The following is a 19487-nucleotide window of genomic DNA, read 5'->3' on the forward strand; positions in this document are numbered from 1 at the left end:
GTTCAACTCCAGCATCCCACGAGGAAAAGCTCCAGACTTTGGTTGGAGTGGATAGGAATCAAAAGGGGATGAAGAGCAGGTTTGGATGTCCCCAGTGAATGCGCACACCTCGAGGCAAATATATTAACTATTTTCACTACAAAAATACAGTATTTGAGGAGTCTCCAGTGGTTTAGGACAATAGCTAACAGGCTGATGGTTGATCCACCTGGTCCAGGCCCTAATAAAGTGCTTTGCTGTAGAAAAACTGAGTCAGAAGCTTGCCCCTTCCAAGCCAGGAATAACCCAACAGACCCTTTCCAGCTCCCAAAGGCAGGAGTTCTGCTTTGGTCCTCTGCTACCCCCTGCTTTGGGTACTTCAGCTTCCCTCTAAGCCTTTGCTGGACTCTCACCACCCTGAGAAATCCCAGAGGTGCAAAGAGGCATCTGATTGTTAAAAGCTCACCAAGACAAGAGGCTACGTTTAGGTTTGCAGCGGTGCCGCTCCACAGCGTTAGGCTGTAGTGCAGGTGGTGAGATGGGGAGGAGAGCATACCTGTGTCTCTCCAGCCACCCATCAAGGAAGCAGACTGCAGGGCATCAATTGCCTCACAAAACACTCACTCAGCTAGCTAAGATTCATTCCATTCATGAGCAGCAAGTCACAAAGAAACTCAATCTGACCAAGCACTGGCACTGCGACTGCTCCCATCGCAGGGGAGGGTGATGTGGTTCCTCTCTTGCCTCTACAAGGAACGCCCCTAAGAAGCCTGAGCACCTTTAAAGGTTGCTCCAAGCCCCAGCTTCAGCACCCAAGGTGTTTAAATTAACTGCAATGGCATAAAGGAATCACTGCAGACCTCCCCTGCAGCATCAGTCCGGGGCCATGCAGGAGATCCACACCTATTCGAGACCCATCTGCCTCCCTCCCTTGAAGGAATTGAATTTGAAGGCTATCAGAGAACAGTTTCTGATTGAAAACCCACCTTTGGCCCAAGTTCATTCCTACCATTCCTATGGTAGTCAAACGTACCATATCCCAGTGCTTCCTGGACCACGAGACCTGCAAGTCTTCCCCTTGCAGAGCTGCTTTGAAGCAACGTGTACTCGATGAGACGCTTCTTCCTTTCCAATCTAAGCTTTAACTTGAATTGATTACTTTTACAACAGCCCTGGTCTGAAGCACAGTATCTTTGGACTAGGTCAGTGTAGTGATCATTTGGTTTAAATCAATCAAATCTTCAAGCTCTATAAGGTTTTAGATTGCACTACAAGTTAAGATGTAGAAAGAAGAGGGATTCATCTATGAAAGCTGCTACAAAATGAAACCATTAACCTTCACAAAGGCTCACCAGTGCCTTGCTGGCAGGCAAAGCCCCTCCAACTCCTTCACTCTGGATGAGATGCTTGAACAAATCTTCCCAAAGAATGGAAAGAAAGCCAATAATAAATAGGATAAAGTGACTCTGCTCCTGGGCTGCAGATACCGGATGGAACTACAAATCAAACCGAGGGTTGCTTAAGGCAGAAACAGGAAAGAGGTCGTTTTCTGTGGCAGCACAACCGGTCCCCACTTGCTCCACGTCAGCTCCTTATCCATCCCAACAGCACTGGTGGGAATCCAGCCCTTTGTTCACCCAGCATCCCAGGAGCTTTTACATCTTCCCAGCCTTTTTGGTTCCGGATGCTGCGACACGAAGGATGTTGGGGGTTTCTTCCATGACCCTGACGAGCAAGTTGTCGATGTAGTCTTCGAGCTCACGCACCTGGAGATCCTTCTTGGTGATGGCATCCTTCTGTTTCAAGATGAGCTGGATCAGCTCATCGTGCGTCAGCTGGGCATAAGCGTAGGCAGGATCTGAAGGGTGGTATTTCTGAGAGAGAGGACAAAGGCAGGGTCAGTGCAGGCATATGGGCAGTGCAAAACAGCAGCACGGAGCCCCAGGTCCCATCCAAATGATGTTTTGGAGCTGGAGCATCGTAGGATCAAGAACGGGATGCTCAGAGGCACGCTGCGCCAAGGCATGGACGATGCCAGGCCAGCTTCCTGCTACAAAGCACCTTTTGGGTTGTTAGCCTAGGAAAACCCATAGGGAACATTGCCTCCAGAACAGCTCTTTGGAAGTATATGGAGGAGAAAGGAGCAACTGCCTCAGTGTGTGCTGCTCACAGCACAGGGACATGGGTTAGGGAGCTTAAGCAGCCTTCTGCAGAGCAGCAGGCAGGCTCAGAGCGAGCTGTTACAGACAGCAACCAGGCCATTGGGTTCAGCATCAAACCTTTGCAGTTACAGGTCTGTAACTCAGCTCTGGTGCAACTGACACTGGACTAATGCCATGCTGGGTCCAGCCAGCTCAGTGAGATGCAGGGAAGCCGCAGCCACGCACCATCAAATGCCACTGTTCACAGACCTGGTGTGTAAAACATGCCAACCTGGGGTTAAACAGCAAGAAACACCCACTGAGGCCCTTGGCACTTCCCTCCTATTGCAGTCACCGCTGGGAAAGGAAAACACAACGCAGCTGCTCCCTGAACCCTTCTGCTTCCCACCCTGCCATCCTAATGACAGCCTTCCACCCACTGAGCATTGCAATGCATCAGCTGGAATCCCGTGATGCCAGCTATTTGCTCCTTCCTCACTCACACCAGAAGGAGGCACTGCAGGGATTTGGGTGCTAACTTCTCATTTCCCTCCCCCTAAAATCCCTTAAAGACAATAAGGGTCCCCCCCAAGGGGTTTTCCCTGCTTCCAGCCATCCTGATCCACATGCTTCAAGCCTGGAGGCCTCTTTTGAGGCCAAGATTAAGCCAACAGCTCCTTTACATCTGAATTCATGCCCACCCCAGTCTGGCTCTGCTCAGGATATAAGAACCTAAGCAAACTCTCTCAGATACACAAACCCTGTTCAATATAGGGCTTAAGCTTTGGGTTAAAGCTCCCCTTTCCCCTCATTACCTTCACATTGCTCTCGAGCAGCTTCTCATTCATAGTGCTGATGACATTCAGGGCTTTACTTTGGGACTTGTTTGCTGTGGCATTCATGGGCTTCACAGGATGGAGTCTGCAATGGTAAGACAGGCTTCTGTTACAGAGGCAGCAAACTGAACATGCATCTTCAGAGCAAAACCACAGCGAGAAACTGGGAAGAAATCCCACCCCTTTCTCTATGGCCAAAGGGATAAGATATTCAGCTTTGGGAAGACAAGGCATTTGTGTCCAAGCTGTAGCCTTTTTGTTAAGCATCCTCTGTTCTTTGCTAGTGTTATTGACTTGATGCATTGGAGACAGAGAAGCAGTGACCAGGAAATACACCTGAGTGGTAAGCCACAAAAGCAAAGGCAGCCTGGGCTACTCAGTGGCAGTTACCCTGAGCTCAGGCACTAGTATTTGAGCCCAGCTTCCCTAAGGACAAGCAATGCATCACTCGCTGTGATTCAAGGATCAGGAGCCCAGTTTGGCCAGGTACCAAAGCATCCCAGCTTATCAGGGGGATGCTCCCATTCCTGAAAAATGGATCCATTCCACTCTATTCCCCCAATTGGACGACATGATCCTATTTCTGAAGCTGCCACCAAGTTTCCCTAATGGTTTTCCTACGAGATGGCCCTGTGAGATCCCCTTGAGTGCTCTGCGCATCCTTAGTAGCCATACGGATTCACGTGGTGCCAGAAACGATGCGACACAGGATCCCAAATCCACGGCTGGAGGAAGTTAATGCCCCATCACCGCAAAGAGCAGCCGATGCCTGCTGAGCTGTGCTCCCAGGAAGGAAAAGCAAGGCTCGGATCAGCACCTTCGGGGTATTCCCCACGTTCTCTCACCTGTGCTTAGGAGACCCGGTTTCACCACCCTGCTGGGCTTGGTTAGGGGATGGCTCAGAGGGGGAAACCCAGGCCTGCAGAAGCTTCTTCTTGCCACAGTTTCCTGCTTTAGCTGCGGAGCCCTCGGCTGCTGGCTTTTTCGGAGACTCTGCTCTATGATTTGGGGTGTGAGAGAGAAGGGAATGAGAGGAAGAGGAAGGCTGGGAAGCACCGGACAGGGAGGAAGAGGAAAGAGAAGGCTCGGAGAAGTCACCCCCTGCAGCACCCACACTGATTTCCAGCTCTTGTTTCTCCAAAGGAGCGTTATCCTCCCTGGAATGAGACGTCCCCCCTGAGCCTGAAGCAGCTACACTGCGAGCATCCACTCGCGCAGGCAGCATGGCTGCGGTGCTCAGCTCACAGGCACCAGCAGAGCTATCAGAGTGCTCTTCCCGTTCCTCAGGCAGAGACATTAAATCCAGGCGCTGCTTTCCTCTCTCTGAAACGTTTTTACCCCCTGCAGCAAGACCCAGGTCCTCCTGAGAGTCACCCAGCAGCTCATCATCGGAGCCTCCCTCTGGGATAACGGGGAGACTGGCCACTTTCAAGACACGGTCTCCAGGAACTGGAACAACACAGTTGAGATTAGCAAGAGAGTCAAATAAATCACGCTCAGCTTCATCGTTTAAATGCCTGTTACTGCTCTCAGCTCTTTGTGTCCCTGGGGGAGCCACAGGCTCTAATGAACCACTTCGGGGGAGGCACCCATGAGCATCTGAAGCTTCATCCTTAGGGAGTGGGAGCCCCAGCACAGATTTAGCACCATGACCCAAAGGGGGTACATCCCCCCCGAGCTCAGCATGAGCAACCAAGGGGCTCTTCTTCAGCCCTAAAGACAGCCGTGGTGCTGGCTGTGGTGTGACCAGCACCTCACTGCCAGCCCTCCCTACCGGAGGGGACAGGGGGCAAGCTCCTGAGGATGGTTTGGCTGGTCCTGCTTGAGGAAATGAGCCAGTTTTACCAAGTGGAGTCATTTGGGGCCTTTCCCATCTCTTCTCACCCGAGGTCTCCTGCTTGTCCTTCAGCTCACTCATAGGGGAAGGTGCCTGCTCAGCACCAGTCTCTGTGGTGTCCCCGTTAGGGATGGGAGCCTGAAGCTGGGGAGGACTGCAGCGCTCTGCTGGAGCCAGAGCGGGCTTGTTAGAAACAGCTTTGACAGTGCCAGGTAAAGCCTCAGCTGAAGAGCTCCCTGAAGCACTGAGAGCAGAGGGTTTTGGCTCAGCAGGGTGCTGTGCTGAGGAGCAGCCTCCATCACGAGGAAGGCAGAGAGGGGAAGAACAAGCGACAGCTTCCGAACTTGGTGCATCTGCTTCCCACCCAAGCTGGGACACAAAGGGATTATTGCCATTGAAATGACAAGCAGAGGGGAGAGAAGATGCAGGTGGGTGAGAGACACCCTGGGAAGGCCACCCATCAGAGCCCTCAGCACCCTGACCCCAAGAGCTCTGCCCCCACTCAGAAGCAAAAGGATTATTACCACTACCAGAGACCTGCCCAGGAGGAGGCGCTTTGGGAACAGAGGCTGGAAGATGATGGGATGAAGGGAAACTGATGCCTTCAGGATCCAGGGCTGGGGGTGCTTTGCCCCACTCGGGAGCAAAGGGGTTCTTGCCATTCAAAAGCTCTGCAGCAGAAGGAGGAGCAGTAAAAGACGCAGGAGAACCAGTGACGCCCCCGGAGTCGGGCGCTTGGCCTTTCTGTCCCTTCTTGGAAACAAAAGGGTTATTGGCACTCCTCATAGGGTGTACAGAGAGGAAAGCAGGCAGGGAAGGAGGTGCAAGAGTAGGAAGCGTGGCTTTGGTTTCCTCCTCTGAAGGCACCCTGCAAAAAGGGACAAAACACTCGCATGTCACTTGCGGATGCAACACGAGGCTGGAAGAGAGAAGCTTGAGCACCAGGCTCCATCAACTCCTCACCCTGGAGATGAGTTACACTTGCAAGAGACCTCAGAGCCAAGCTGATCGGCTTCACATCCTTAAATATGCCTTTAGAAAGCCCTAAAGTTTAGGGCAGAGCACTTCTGCTGTGGAGCTTGCACGGGTTTGAAGCACTGCCTATGGCACCCCAAGCTGTCTTATTAGTAAGGCACTTTGTATGCGAGGTGTTTAAACAGGAGAAGCACTGAGGAGGAGAGACAGGCACAAACCACAGCCTTATTAGTAGGGGACACCTATATATATATATAAAACCACCAACACACACCATTTATATATATATATGAAGGATAAAGGAGCAGAATTTCCGAAGAAGCCTTGTGTACCACTCCACACAAGCATCCTTCACGTTGCTGTCAGCAATGGCAGAAGCAGCAGGGCTCCAAGGTTAACACTTTGGAAGGCCACAGCCAAAACCAGGAAAGGAGGGATGTTAGAACTGGTGCTTCAGCCTCTGGGCACGTTCCAAGTGGCACAGCTCAGACAGAAGTTAGGTTTGGCAAGAGATCCAGCAAGAAAATTCAGCCCTACAGTAACCTGCGCTCAGAGCACCGCTATTTCAGCATCACTGATGAGTAGCATCCCTGTATCCATCTCTTTAGCATACCAAGGAAGAACTCCAGGGTGACTATTTGCTATCAAAGCCACCTTCAAACCTGCAGGGACCCTGCACAGAGCAACACGCTTCTGCTGCCTGCAGGATGCCAGGCCAAAAGGCACTGCTCTGGGGCAGGAAGCAGCCCAGCTAAAGGCTGCTGCCGCCCCTAGACCCATTCCTGCGGTCTCCGAAGCAGAAAGGACTGACCTGGGCTTCACAGCTTTGGTCTTGGATGGGGCAGCAGGTCCCCGTTCTTCCTCGAAGGGGTTGAGAGGCTGCTTGCTTGCAGGGATGTCTTCCACGTGGTGAGTGGCTCCTGCAGGATGCCCTCTGCCTGAATCCGCTGGAGGCTCAACACATCTGGCCTCTTGTTCACTCTCCTCTTCTGGAATGCTGTTGTCCTCCTCCTGCAGGGTCCTGTCAGGAATATTCTCAGCATCCCCACCCTTCCCTGCTTCCTTCTTCCCAGCGACCAGGGAGAACAAGGCAGGCTTCTTGTGCTCTGGTTTTCTGGTCTCTTTCCCAACCTCCACGCTCGGGGGAACGTCGGTTTCCAGGTATTCTTCACTGCTCAGCAGTTTGTACGATGGCAAAGTCATCGACTTAAAGGTCTCCAAGGATGTCGACCCGGAGACAGCATGACTGGGAGATGTTCTTCCCATTGGAGATGTTCTTCCCATCTCTTCAGGTCCTTTAGCAGGCCTGGAAGACAGGTTCTCTTCCGAAGCAAAGAGCTGCTTCCTCCGGAAGTTGCGAGGAGAAGGGGAAGAGGCTGGAGTGTTGTCCTTCACGCTGCTCTCTTCCATGTAAACGTGAGTGCCATTGATACACAGACTGGACTTGGAAACGGGATCGCTCTTGGATTTAAGGCCACTGAATAAAGAGAGCCCTTCTTTCTTGGGGTGGGTCGTGGTTACTTGGGCTACTTGCCTGCTGTCCAGAATCGCTGTTTTACGGGACTTAAACACAGGAGAAGGAGAGGACTTCTCTTCCAGGGCATTTCCAAAGGACTCTGGGGAAAAAAAAACAGGAACAGGCAGGAATTCAAGAGGCAAGAAACCCCCTTTGCTCTGACATTCATGCGGGTATTGCTTGTGCAGCCCCCCCGTTTCTATGCTAGCCCAAGGCAAGCTTAGGTGTGAGCATCAACATCCTACGTGCATCCAAACCTGCCACCATGGCCAGAAGTGATGTGCTATGGATTCACTTCATAGTAAATCCATATGGATTTGCTTTTTAGTATCCTAAACAGTGTGGAAAGGGCAATAAAACCCTGGGGAAAGACTTTGTGCTGCATCAGTGCTGCAAGGGCCGGTACTCACTCTCTGAGATCGGAGAGGTCTCGGGCTCCTCATCATCCCACTGCGCCTGGAAGTCACCGGGTCGAAGCAGAACCCTCTGGTTGACTGGCTGCTGCGTTGGTAGCACTGACATGGACTGGGAAAGGGAGGTCTTCTGCAGGCCAGGCTTGGAAAAGAACGCTTTGAACTTGGATTTCTTCTTCTCCTTCTCAACTGCCTCGTCCTCGCTGTCAGCAGGGGAGTGGGATGCGCTGGGAACGATGGAGGAAGCCGTGTCGGAGAGGCCACTGCTCCTCTTCCCCTTGAGCTTGTCTTTGAGCTTGCCAAAGGGAGAGCGAGGCTTGTCCTTCATGGACAGATCGAACATGCTGGCTGTCATGTTGCTCCTCATGAACTGGATATCCACTTCGATCTCCCCTCTCTCCTTCTCCTTCTTCCCCGGCTTGGAGCGAAGCTTGTACCACCTGCAGCCACAAGGAGATGATTCCCTTTACAACCCAGCTCTGGAGGCACAGCTCATTCACAACAACAGAGGGTGCCTGTGGCTTAAAAATCAAAGCCAGCCTACAGTGTAAGGGCAAGGGAAGAAAAGCCTTTAATCCTCCAACAACGTCACAGTCACGCAGTGACTAAGGAAAACATGCCCTGGCGTGAAGTTATCAGTAAAGGCTGCTTTAAAACCCAGATCAGCGTTAAAAAGAAGGGTCAAAAGGGTTAAAAAGAAGGGTTCAAGGGGCAGACACCATGGAATTCCTGTATTTCAGCTCAGCCACTCTCTTCTGCCCTTCTTTCCATCTGACTTCCCCAAATGGCCTTTGAAGTGGGTGCGGGAAGAAGCAGCCTCCGAGAGCCCGACACTGGTACCAGAGAGCTCTCCACGCCCTCATACCTTTCATTCCAGCTCCTTTCCAGTTGCTATCTTAATGCCCTTCGAGCTCCAAAACCCCTAATCAACACAGAGCAGAGCCAAGCCAAGCCTTGCAGGCTGTCTGGAGCCTTCCACTCGCCTCCTGCTCGTGACTGGAGCGCACTAGGAAGGACATTCCTTACCGACAGGACCTTATGCCTTTGTGCAATGCAAACCCGGGTGCACGAAGCACTGCATCTTAAGCACTCAGGGCACCCTAAACACCACCTGCATGCTGCTATCGCATGCCCTCTGTTACCACTCAAAGCCTTTCGAACCACATTAGGGCTGGCAAAGAAAGTTATCAGTGCCTCACATCAATTCTTGCCTACTGATGGAGCCGCAGCATCCCTGGTTCCACAGAACCAATAGGGAAAACACCTCCCCAGCTGGTACAGGGCAAGTAAAGGAAGCAAACAGAGCCTTACATTTGGAGGTGCACTGGGAGCAGGGAAGGAGAAGAGGAAAGGGCAAGTTGCTTGAGCAAACATTCAAACCTAATGAGCGTCAACTGCAGATGAAAGCACAAGCGTGCTGCAGAGGAACACTGGAGGGAGATGAATGCTCAAGCACCACGCTATACAGTTACCTCCACGTCCACACCTGAAGTTACAAGGCACCAGCACCAGGGAAAGGCCTTTAGAAGGAGACCTTGGCCTTTATCAGGTCCCTAACGCTGCAGCGAGGGCAGCACAAGCTTTGCCTTTCACACAAGCCAGCACTGGGCACTTTTGTTCTCAACCCCGTGATTGATTTCTAGGAGCATCCTGCTGGTTTCAGTGCCACAATCCATGCTGCAGGCTCTGTGCCCCGGGGGTGGAGGGGGAAGAGCAGGTCCTGTTCCAAAACACATCCCAAACAAGCTATGTGAACAACAGCTTAGTTAGCACTGAGCAGAGCACGAACGCTGCTGCATCTGCTTCATTGGAGGGGCTCAAAGGGGAGGATACAGGGACACATCTCCCCCTCAAAACCATCAGATATGCCCATGGTAGGGGGGGTTGGAACTAGATGACCTTGAGGTCCTTTCCAACCCTCACTGTTCTATGAGTCTATGAATTCTTCATCATTTATTGTATGAGTGTGAATTAACCCCAGCCCTTTCTGGCTTTCCATCGCCCCAGCAGCCAAGCACCGGCAACAGAAACAGGCTTCAAACAGAACACAACCACCTGGAAACATCAGGAGAATCAAGGCTCTGTTTCCCTTCCTTCCCCTCGGTTTTCCTCCGGCTCAAGACACAAGGAAACACATCCCAGTGTAAACACCTTAGAGCTGGACACAACCTTAATGACAGCCTTAATGAAGGCTTCACCAGCCCCGATACCCGGCTCTGCTCTCAGGTGAGTGAGAAGAGGAAGGTGACTCAGGGGCCACCTCAAGCCGCATTACAAGGCTGCTGACTCCCAGTTAAACCCTCCCTGGACCCACCCCTGGCATTCCAGGGCAGTGTTTTTCATGTTCAAAGGGACAAGTGTGACACAAGAGCTGGTGTCCCGCTGACACCAGTGAAGGCAGCCCCTGGAAACGCTGGACTGGCTGCTCCCACAGGCACGGAGGCTCTGCTAAGGGTTTATTATGGGACACACATGGCTCTAGCCTGTGCTCATTCCCAGTCGTCTTCTCACACAGAGATGCTTAAAACCCAGACCAAGCAGGATGGGCTGAAACAGCCCCAAGTGCAGGTGCCTTGGACATGGGGCTGGCAACCTGGACCTATGGGGGTCCTTCAACCCTGTGGGGCACGGGGGGGGCCTCCACCAGAGCCCCACATCCCTATGGGGCACAGGGACATTCCATGGGGAATTGGGAGTACTCCACACCTCTGCTCCCAACCCTCGTGGTGCCCACAGACCCCCCCTCCATCCTTCTTTTTGACTCCTACAGGGCCCAGAGGCTTTCCCATCCCTATCCCAGGGCCCCACAGGAGCCGGAGGCCCCTCGGTCCCTCTCCATCGCCTCTGTGTGGCTCAGAATCCCCCCCCATCTCTAACTCCCTACAGCACGTGGAGCCCTCCCCATTCCTTAATTTCCTACAGCACTTGGCACCCCCCCATTCCGTAATTCCCTGCAGCACTTGGAGCCCCCCCCAATCCCTAATTCCCTACAACACTTGGAGCCCCCCCCAATCCCTAATTCCCTACACCACTCGGAGACCCCCATCCCTAATTCCCTACAGCACTTGGAGCCCCCCCATCCCTAATTCCCTACACCACTCGGAGCCCCCCCATCCCTAATTCCCTACACCACTCGGAGCCCCCCCATCCCTAATTCCCTACAGCACTCGGAGCCCCCCCATCCCTAATTCCCTACAACATTTGGAGCCCCCCCCCATCCCTAACTCCCTACAGCACTCAGACCCCCCCATCCCTAATTCCCTACACCACTCGGAGCCCCCCCATCCCTAATTCCCTACAGCACTCAGAGCCCCCCCATCCCTAACTCCCTACAGCACTCAGACCCCCCCATCCCTAATTCCCTACACCACTCGGAGCCCCCCCATCCCTAATTCCCTACAGCACTCGGAGCCCCCCCATCCCTAATTCCCTACAGCACTCGGAGCCCCCCCATCCCTAATTCCCTACACCACTCGGAGCCCCCCCCATCCCTAATTCCCTACAACACTTGGAGCCCCCCCATCCCTAATTCCCTACAACACTCAGAGCCCCCCCATCCCTAACTCCCTACAGCACTTGGAGCCCCCCCATCCCTAACTCCCTACAGCACTCGGAGCCCCCCCATCCCTAACTCCCTACAGCACTCAGAGCCCCCCCACCCCTAATTCCCTACACCACTCGGAGCCCCCCCATCCCTAATTCCCTACACCACTCGGAGCCACCCCATCCCTAATTCCCTACAACACTCAGACCCCCCCTTCCCTAATTCCCTACAGCACTCAGAGCCCCCCCATCCCTAATTCCCTACGGTACTTGGAGCCCCCCCCCATTTCCCTACAGCACTTGGAGCCCCCCTGACTCCCTACAGCACTCAGAGCCCCCCCATCCCTAATTGCCTACAGCACTCGGAGCCCCCCCATCCCTAACTCCCTACAGCACTCAGAGCCCCCCTATCCCTAATTCCCTACAGCACACAGAGCCCCCCCATCCCTAATTCCCTACAGCACTCGGAGCCCCCCCATCCCTAACTCCCTACAGCACTCAGAGCCCCCCTATCCCTAATTCCCTACAGCACACAGAGCCCCCCCATCCCTAATTCCCTACAGCACTCAGAGCCCCCCCATCCCTAACTCCCTACAGCACTCAGAGCCCCCCCATCCCTAATTCCCCACACCACTCGGAGCCCCCCCTCCATCCCCTCTCACCCCCGTTCTCACCGCGTGTGCCGCCGGCCGCCCTCGCTCCTCAGCGCGGCCAGGTCTACCTCAGCGCGCCCCAGGAACTTGTCCATGCCCACGAGGGCCCGGTGCAGCACGGTGAGGCGCAGCGCGGCGGCCCGCGGGGGCAGCTCGAACGTGGCCTCCTCTCGCCACAGCGGCTGCCCCTGGCACCGCTCCGCCACCGACGTGGAGAACTTGTCCCTGCCCAGCGCCATCACCGTGTACGCGTCGCTGCCCCCCACGGCCGCCGCCTTGGGCCGCAGCCCCCGGGCTCGCAGCACCGTTACCTGCACGTGGGTGGGCACCCAGCCCGCTGCCAGCCCCGAGCCGGACATGGCGGAGGGAGCGGGGACGGGGACGGGGATGGGGACGGGAATGGCGATGGGGACGGGGATGGGAGCGGAGACGGCGCGCTCCCGTACCGCCCCTCTCGCGAGAGCAAGGGGCGGGGCCCGGGGGGTGGAGCTTGAGGGGAAGGGGCGGGGCCTGGGGCGGGGGTGGTACCGGTGTGTACAGGTGTGTACAGGTGTGTGTGTAGGTGCATGTTCAGGTGTGTACAGGTGTATGTACAGGTGTATGTACAGGTGTGTACAGGTGTGTGTGTAGGTGTATGTACAGGTGTGTACAGGTGTGTGTATAGGTGTATGTACAGGTGTGTGTACAGGTGTATGTACAGGTGTGTATAGGTGTATGTACAGGTGTATGTACAGGTGTGTGTACAGGTGTATGTACAGGTGTGTATAGGTGTATGTATAGGTGTGTACAGGTGTGTGTAGGTGTATGTACAGGTGTGTGTACAGGTGTATGTACAGGTGTGTATAGGTGTATGTATAGGTGTATGTACAGTGTGTACAGGTGTGTACAGGTGTGTATAGGTGTATGTATAGGTGTATGTACAGGTGTATGTACAGGTGTGTATAGGTGTATGTATAGGTGTATGTACGAGTGTGTATAGGTGTATGTACAGGTGTGTATAGGTGTATGTACAGGTGTATGTATGTACAGGTGTATGTATAGGTGTGTATAGATGTGCGTATAGGTGTATGTACAGGTGTATGTACAGGTGTATGTATAGGTGTGTGTATAGGTGTATGTACAGGTGTATGTACAGGTGTATGTATAGGTGTATGTACAGGTGTATGTACAGGTGTACGTATAGGTGTGTATAGGTGTGTGTATAGGTGTATGTACAGGTGTATGTACAGGCGTGTATAGGTGTATGTACAGGTGTATGTACAGGTGTATGTATAGGTGTATGTATAGGTATATGTACAGGTGTATACATAGATGTATGCATAGGTGTGTACAGGTATGTGTACAGGTCTATGTATGTACAAATGTGTGTACAGCTACATGCATGTACAGGTATATGAACACATGTACGTGCAGGTATTTTTACAGGTATGTATACAGGTCTATGTATGTCCAGATGTATGTACAGGTATGTGCACATATGGGTGTATGTTCAGGTGTATGTACAGGTCTGTGTGCAGGTATGTATACAGGTCTATGTATGTCCAGATGTGTGTGCAGGTATTTGCATGTACAGGTGTATGTACAGGTCTGTGTGCAGGTATGTATACAGGTCTATGTATGTCCAGATGTGTACAGTTATGTGCATGTACAAGTGTATGTACAGGTGTATGATAAGGTATGTACTATACTGGTGCAAGTATAGGTATGTGTACAGATGTATGCATATGCGCTTTACAGGTGTGTGCCCAGGTATAGGTACAGTACAGGTGTGTGCTGTACAGGCACATATATAGGTGTATGTACAGGTATGTGCTGTACAGATGCATGCACACGTATGTGCATGTACAAGTGTATGAATGCACACGTGTGGCATGCATAGGTGTGCAAAGGTGCATGCAGAGGGGTGTGCATGTACAGGTGTGTGCAGCTGTATGCACAGGTACATGTACAGGTGTGTGTAGGGTGTCTGTGTGTGTACAGAGGTGTGCAGGGCTGTGTGTGGCTTTGTGTCCCCATGGAGCAGTGCATCCGGTTGCTCCGAGGCTTCTCCAGCAGCAATCTCAAAGGAAAAATGCCATTTCCCAAACCCTGACATCGATTTAATGGGAACTGGGATCCATGTCAGCAACGGGGCAGCTCCGATGAAACCCTCCTCAACCTCCCTGTAAGAGCCCTTGTCCTGCTGCTCCTTGTACCCAGATCCAGGCTTTGGGATGGAAAACGCCCTCCTGCAACGCCTGCCCCCGATGGAAAGGCAAAAACAGGAGGGGATGTGCTAGGAGCATAATCCACAGGGTTTGCCCGGTTCCCCTTGCTCGGAGCTCCTCTTGCTCTCCTGCAGGAGGCTCTTCTCCCCTTCCTGATGGGCTTCCTGAGCCCCGGACGATGGGAATTCTTCATCCTTCCAGAGAGCAGACCCACGACGTCCTGCTTCCAGCCAGGAAACACCCCGGCTGGGAGCTGGTCCCCGTCCACACAGCGAGCACAGGCACGTCCCCAAGGCTGCGCTGCCTCTTGGAGAGCAGCTCAGGAGGCTTTTCCCAACCGGCTCCAGTTCTCCAGCGCCAACAGCACTGAGGAGCCGGCTCCCTGGTCCCTGCTGTGACCGCGAGCGCTCCCGAGGGAGCATCCCTCTGCTCCCCGCGCACTGGAGGCTCCTTCCAGCGCCGTCACCCCCAGCGCTGCTCCTCCAGTCCCTCTGCAGCACCCGGCCCTGTAGGAAGAGGGTGGGAAGTGATGGAGCATCACCCACAGGGCAAAGCACTCACGGCATCACTGGAAGCACTCACTGCATCCCTCTGGGAGCACTCACTGCATCCCTCTGGGAGCACTCACTGCACTAGATGCACACAGTGCACTGGAAGCACTACACTGGAAGCACTGCACTGGATGCACTGCTCTGGATGCACTCACTGCACTAGAAGCAATGCACTGGATGCACTCACTGCACTAGAAACAATGCACTGGAAGCACTGCTCTGGATGCACTCACTGCACTAGAAGCAATACACTGGAAGCAATGCACTGGAAGCACTGCTTTGGATGCACTGCACTGGAAGCACTGCACTGGATGCACTCACTGCACTAGAAGCAATGCACTGGAAGCACTGCACTGGATGCACTCACTGCACTAGAAGCAATGCACTGGAAGCACTGCTCTGGATGCACTCACTGCACTAGAAGCAATGCACTGGAAGCACTGCTCTGGATGCACTCACTGCACTAGAAGCAATACACTGGAAGCACTGCTTTGGATGCACTGCACTGGAAGCACTGCACTGGATGCACTCACTGCACTAGAAGCAATGCACTGGAAGCACTGCTCTGGATGCACTGCACTGGATGCACTCACTGCACTAGAAGCAATGCTCTGGAAGCACTGCTCTGGATGCACTGCCCTGGAAGCACTGCCCTGGATGCACTCACTGCACTAGAAGCAATGCTCTGGATGCACTGCTCTGGATGCACTGCCCTGGAAGCACTGCACTGGATGCACTCACTGCACTAGAAGCAATGCACTGGAAGCACTGCTCTGGATGCACTGCACTAGAAGCAATGCACTGGAAGCACTGCTCTGGATGCACTGCACTAGAAGCAATGCACTGGAAGCACTGCTCTGGATGCACTGCACTGGAAGCACTGCTCTGGAAGCACTGCCCTGGATGCACTGCACTGGAAGCACTGCCCTGGATGCACTCACTGCACTCACGCTGTTCCCGGCTCTCAGCTGCTCCCGGTCAGACGGAGGGACCTGCTGGTGTCTCTCTGCCGGCAAACCTTGAACAGGAGAGCACAGCGTGTGAGGAGCCTGCACCCTTCCCGTGACTGAGCATCCCGTTCCCAGCGGGGGTGAATCCCTCCTCGGAACCTCTCTGCCAGCAGCAGCTCTGCCTGTGTGTGCCGGCAGGACCCTCTCCTGCCCTCGGGCATCCAGAGGGGCTTTAGACCAGAGAAAGCTGCTTAAAACCCACAGGAATCAGAAGAATTCAAATCCCGGGGTGTGTGTGGGGGGGGAACCCTTCCTGTAATTCACAGACGGTGTAAATCCACAGGCACATCCCTGCCAACCCTCTGCCCTGGCTGCGGCCATGGGAAGCCTATCTCCCATCCGCAGGGCTGACGGAGGGTGACGAAATAGGTTTCCTTCCCAGATTTGCACTCTGTCAGAGGGCAAAGCAACCCACGACAGCCCCGGCTGCCTCGTTGCAAAAGGATTCCCCACGTTTTCCTTCTTTAAGGGCAAAAAGTGGGCGAAAGGAGAGGCCAAAAGTCAGGCTTTGGGACTCATTCAGCTCCTTTGCTTCCCTATTCACCACCAGGTTTTTCTTTACCCAGGATCAGCAGACCCCATCCTGGCAGCCTTGGGAAAGGACAAGGCAGGAGCAGGACCCCAGTTTTGCAACCCAGTGGAAGGGCTGGGGCTTTAAGGCGACGATTCCCATGCACCCCATTGCCCGCCCGCCCTCCATCTCCTCACTGCCCCATCAGACCACATCCCTGCCACCAACATCCCCTTCATTGCACCCCAAAGGGCTGCTCCCCATAAGCCCAAGTGCCCGCAGGTACCTACTCATCAAGCTGTGCGCCCAGCGCTGTCTGGGTACCCTGGGACAGGCTGGTCTCCTCCACCCGGCTCCCATCCTCCCCGGGGGCTCCCACTTTGCTGTCTCCCAAGGGAGCCGCCCCCGTGGGGCTGAAGGCACAGGGGCAGCGCTGCAGGTCCCGGGACACGGCGTGGAGCCGGCGGTCGGCACGGCGCGGGCAGCAGAGCAGCTTGCGGAAGGCGCTCCTGAAGTCGGGGCTGCGGCAGTAGATGATGGGGTTGAAGGCTGAGTTGATGTAGCCCAGCCAGTTGAGGAAGAGGAAGAGCTGATCCGGCACCAGCCCTCGGCAGAAGACCTTGATGATGTTGGCCACGAAGAAGGGCAACCAGCACAGCGTGAAGGTGCCCATGATGATGCCCAGGGTCTTGAGCGCCTTGTGCTCCTTGATGGCCAGCAGGCGGGAGGGACGCCTGAGCCGGCTTCTCCTAGAGCCAGGGCTGGGGGGGCCCTGCAGGAACCTCACCTTGTCCTTGCCGATGAGCTGGATGTGGCGCGTAGCCACGGCGAAGACACGGACATAGACAAAGATCATGACGAGCAGGGGCACGTAGAAGGAGATGGTGGAGGAGATGATGGCGTAGGTCATGTTGGTGACAAAGTCACAGCAGCGCGGGTCGTCGTAGCAGCGCACCGCCTGCTCGTCCGCCCCGTCCCGCCACCAGTGGTTCATGATGGGCAGGAAGGAGATGAAGGCAGAGATGCCCCACACCAGGCACACCACAGCCCGTGCCCTGCCCTTGGTCACCAGCGCCTCGTACTGCAGCGGTGACATGATGGCCAGGTAGCGATCCACGGCGATGGCGCACAGCGTCTCGATGCTGGCCGTCACGCACAGCACATCCAGCGAGGTCCACAGCTCGCACACCACCGTGCCGTAGGGCCAGTGCCCGCTCAGCAGGATGGTGGCCCCCGGCGGCACCACCAGCAAGCCCATGATGAGGTCGGCGCAAGCCAGCGAGGTGACGAACACGTTGGTCATGGTCTGCAGCCGCGGCGTCTTGGCGATGGCCACGATCACCAGCAAGTTACCGGCCACCGTGACGAGCACCGTGATGCTCAGGGCAGCCCCCAGCACCCACTGCCGGCTCAGGCTGGCGGCCCCGCTGCAGTTACCGCCGCTGCCCAGCGCCGCCGCTGCCCCCCAGGCGCTGCCGTTACCCGCGGGCACGGGGCTCATCTCCTCCGGACCGGGGCTGGCGGAGGGGGGGGGGGGGGCTCGCCCGACGTGCGCACCCCGCGGCCGCCGCAGCCCGGAGCAGCCCTCGGGGCGGACCGGCGGGGCCGGGCTCCCCTAAGGGGCGCTGCTGGAGGAGGAGCTTTTAAAGGCTCGGGGCGGCCCCGCTCCGGAGATCAATGGAAGAGGAGCGGGCTGCGGCACCGCCTCTCCCCAACACGGGCACCCCCCGGCCCGCCCCGCTCCCCTCCGTGCACTCCAACCCCTCACCGTGAGCTCCAGCCCCTCACCGTGCGCTCCAACCCCTCACCGTGCGCTCCAGCCCCTCACCGTGCGCTCCAACCCCTCACCGTGCGCTCCAACCCCTCACCGTGAGCTCCATCCCTTCACCGTGCACTCCAACCCCTCACCGTGAGCTCCAGCCCCTCACCGTGAGCTCCAGCCTCTCACTGTGCACTCCAACCCCTCACCGTGAGCTCCAGCCCCTCACCGTGAGCTCCAGCCCCTCACCGTGCGCTCCAACCCCTCACCGTGAGCTCCAGCCCCTCACCGTGAGCTCCAACCCCTCACCGTGAGCTCCAACCCCTCACCGTGGGCTCCAGCCCCTCACCGTGGGCTCCAACCCCTCACCGTGGGCTCCAGCCCCTCACCGTGGGCTCCAGCCCCTCACCGTGAGCTCCAACCCCTCACCGTGAGCTCCAGCCCCTCACTGTGAGCTCCAACCCCTCACCGTGAGCTCTCCAGCCCCTCACCACGAGCTCCAGCCCCTCACCATGAGCTCTCCATCCCCTCACCATGAGCTCCATCCCCTCACTGTGAGCTCCATCCCATCACCGTGCGCTCCAGCCCCTCACGGTGAGCTCCAGCCCCTCACTGTGAGCTCCAACCCCTCACCGTGAGCTCCATCCCCTCACCGTGAGCTCCAGCCCCTCACCACGAGCTCCAGCCCCTCACCATGAGCTCTCCATCCCCTCACCATGAGCTCCATCCCCTCACTGTGAGCTCCATCCCCTCACCGTGAGCTCCATCCCCTCACCGTGAGCTCCAGCCCCTCACCGTGAGCTCTCCAGCCCCTCACCACGAGCTCCAGCCCCTCACCATGAGCTCTCCATCCCCTCACCATGAGCTCCAACCCCTCACCGTGAGCTCCATCCCCTCACTGTGAGCTCCATCCCCTCACCGTGAGCTCCAACCCCTCACCGTGAGCTCCATCCCCTCACCGTGAGCTCCATCCCCTCACCGTGAGCTCCAGCCCCTCACCGTGAGCTCCAGCCCCTCACCGTGAGCTCCAACCCCTCACCGTGAGCTCCAACCCCTCACCGTGAGCTCCAACCCCTCACCGTGAGCACCAACCCCTCACCGTGAGCTCTCCATCCCCTCACCGTGAGCTCCATCCCCTCACCGTGAGCTCCAACCCCTCACCGTGAGCACCAACCCCTCACCGTGAGCTCTCCATCCCTTCACCGTGCACTCCAACCCCTCACCGTGAGCTCCAGCCCCTCGCCGTGAGCTCCATCCCCTCACCGTGAGCTCCAGCCCCTCACCGTGAGCTCCAACCCCTCACCGTGAGCTCCATCCCCTCACCGTGAGCTCCATCCCTTCACCGTGCACTCCAACCCCTCACCGTGAGCTCCAGCCCCTCACCGTGAGCTCCAGCCCCTCACCGTGAGCTCTCCATCCCCTCACCATGAGCTCTCCATCCCCTCACCATGAGCTCCATCCCCTCACCATGAGCTCCATCCCCTCACCGTGCACTCCATCCCCTCACCATGAGCTCCAGCCCCTCACCATGAGCTCCATCCCCTCACCGTGAGCTC

The 19487-nt window shown here is 55.8% G+C and overlaps 2 protein-coding genes across 4 annotated transcripts; both read right to left on the bottom strand.

Moving 5' to 3' along the window:
• Nucleotides 1–897: 897 nt before the first annotated feature.
• RAB11FIP1 (RAB11 family interacting protein 1) lies at nt 898–12279 on the bottom strand. Of its 2 annotated transcripts, XM_062621012.1 has the most exons (6): nt 11915–12279; nt 7695–8137; nt 6580–7384; nt 3802–5661; nt 2936–3041; nt 898–1853 (listed from the first exon to the last, which is right to left on the bottom strand). In XM_062621012.1, exons 1-6 carry the CDS (start codon nt 12250–12252, stop codon nt 1635–1637), a joined length of 3771 nt encoding a protein of 1256 aa, XP_062476996.1. In that variant the 5' UTR covers nt 12253–12279; the 3' UTR covers nt 898–1634. The 2 variants fall into 2 exon arrangements, with proteins under 2 accessions (XP_062476996.1, XP_062476997.1); XM_062621013.1 differs by lacking the exon at nt 3802–5661.
• Nucleotides 12280–14135: 1856 nt separating this feature from the next.
• On the bottom strand, nt 14136–17808 carry ADRB3 (adrenoceptor beta 3). Of its 2 annotated transcripts, none has more exons than XR_009965297.1 (3): nt 16459–17808; nt 15593–15669; nt 14136–14606 (listed from the first exon to the last, which is right to left on the bottom strand). XR_009965297.1 is itself a non-coding variant. In XM_062621060.1 (3 exons), exons 1-2 carry the CDS (start codon nt 17671–17673, stop codon nt 15630–15632), a joined length of 1251 nt encoding a protein of 416 aa, XP_062477044.1. In that variant the 5' UTR covers nt 17674–17808; the 3' UTR covers nt 14136–14606; nt 15593–15629. The 2 variants fall into 2 exon arrangements, 1 of the variants encoding a protein (XP_062477044.1); XM_062621060.1 differs by having other exon boundaries at nt 16463–17808.
• Between the last annotated feature and the right edge of the window lie 1679 nt (nt 17809–19487).

Source organism: Pezoporus occidentalis, unplaced genomic scaffold, assembly GCF_034315485.1.
Source record: "Pezoporus occidentalis ecotype Australia unplaced genomic scaffold, CSIRO_AGI_Poc_V1 ctg226, whole genome shotgun sequence".
Classification (NCBI taxonomy): domain Eukaryota; kingdom Metazoa; phylum Chordata; class Aves; order Psittaciformes; family Psittacidae; genus Pezoporus; species Pezoporus occidentalis.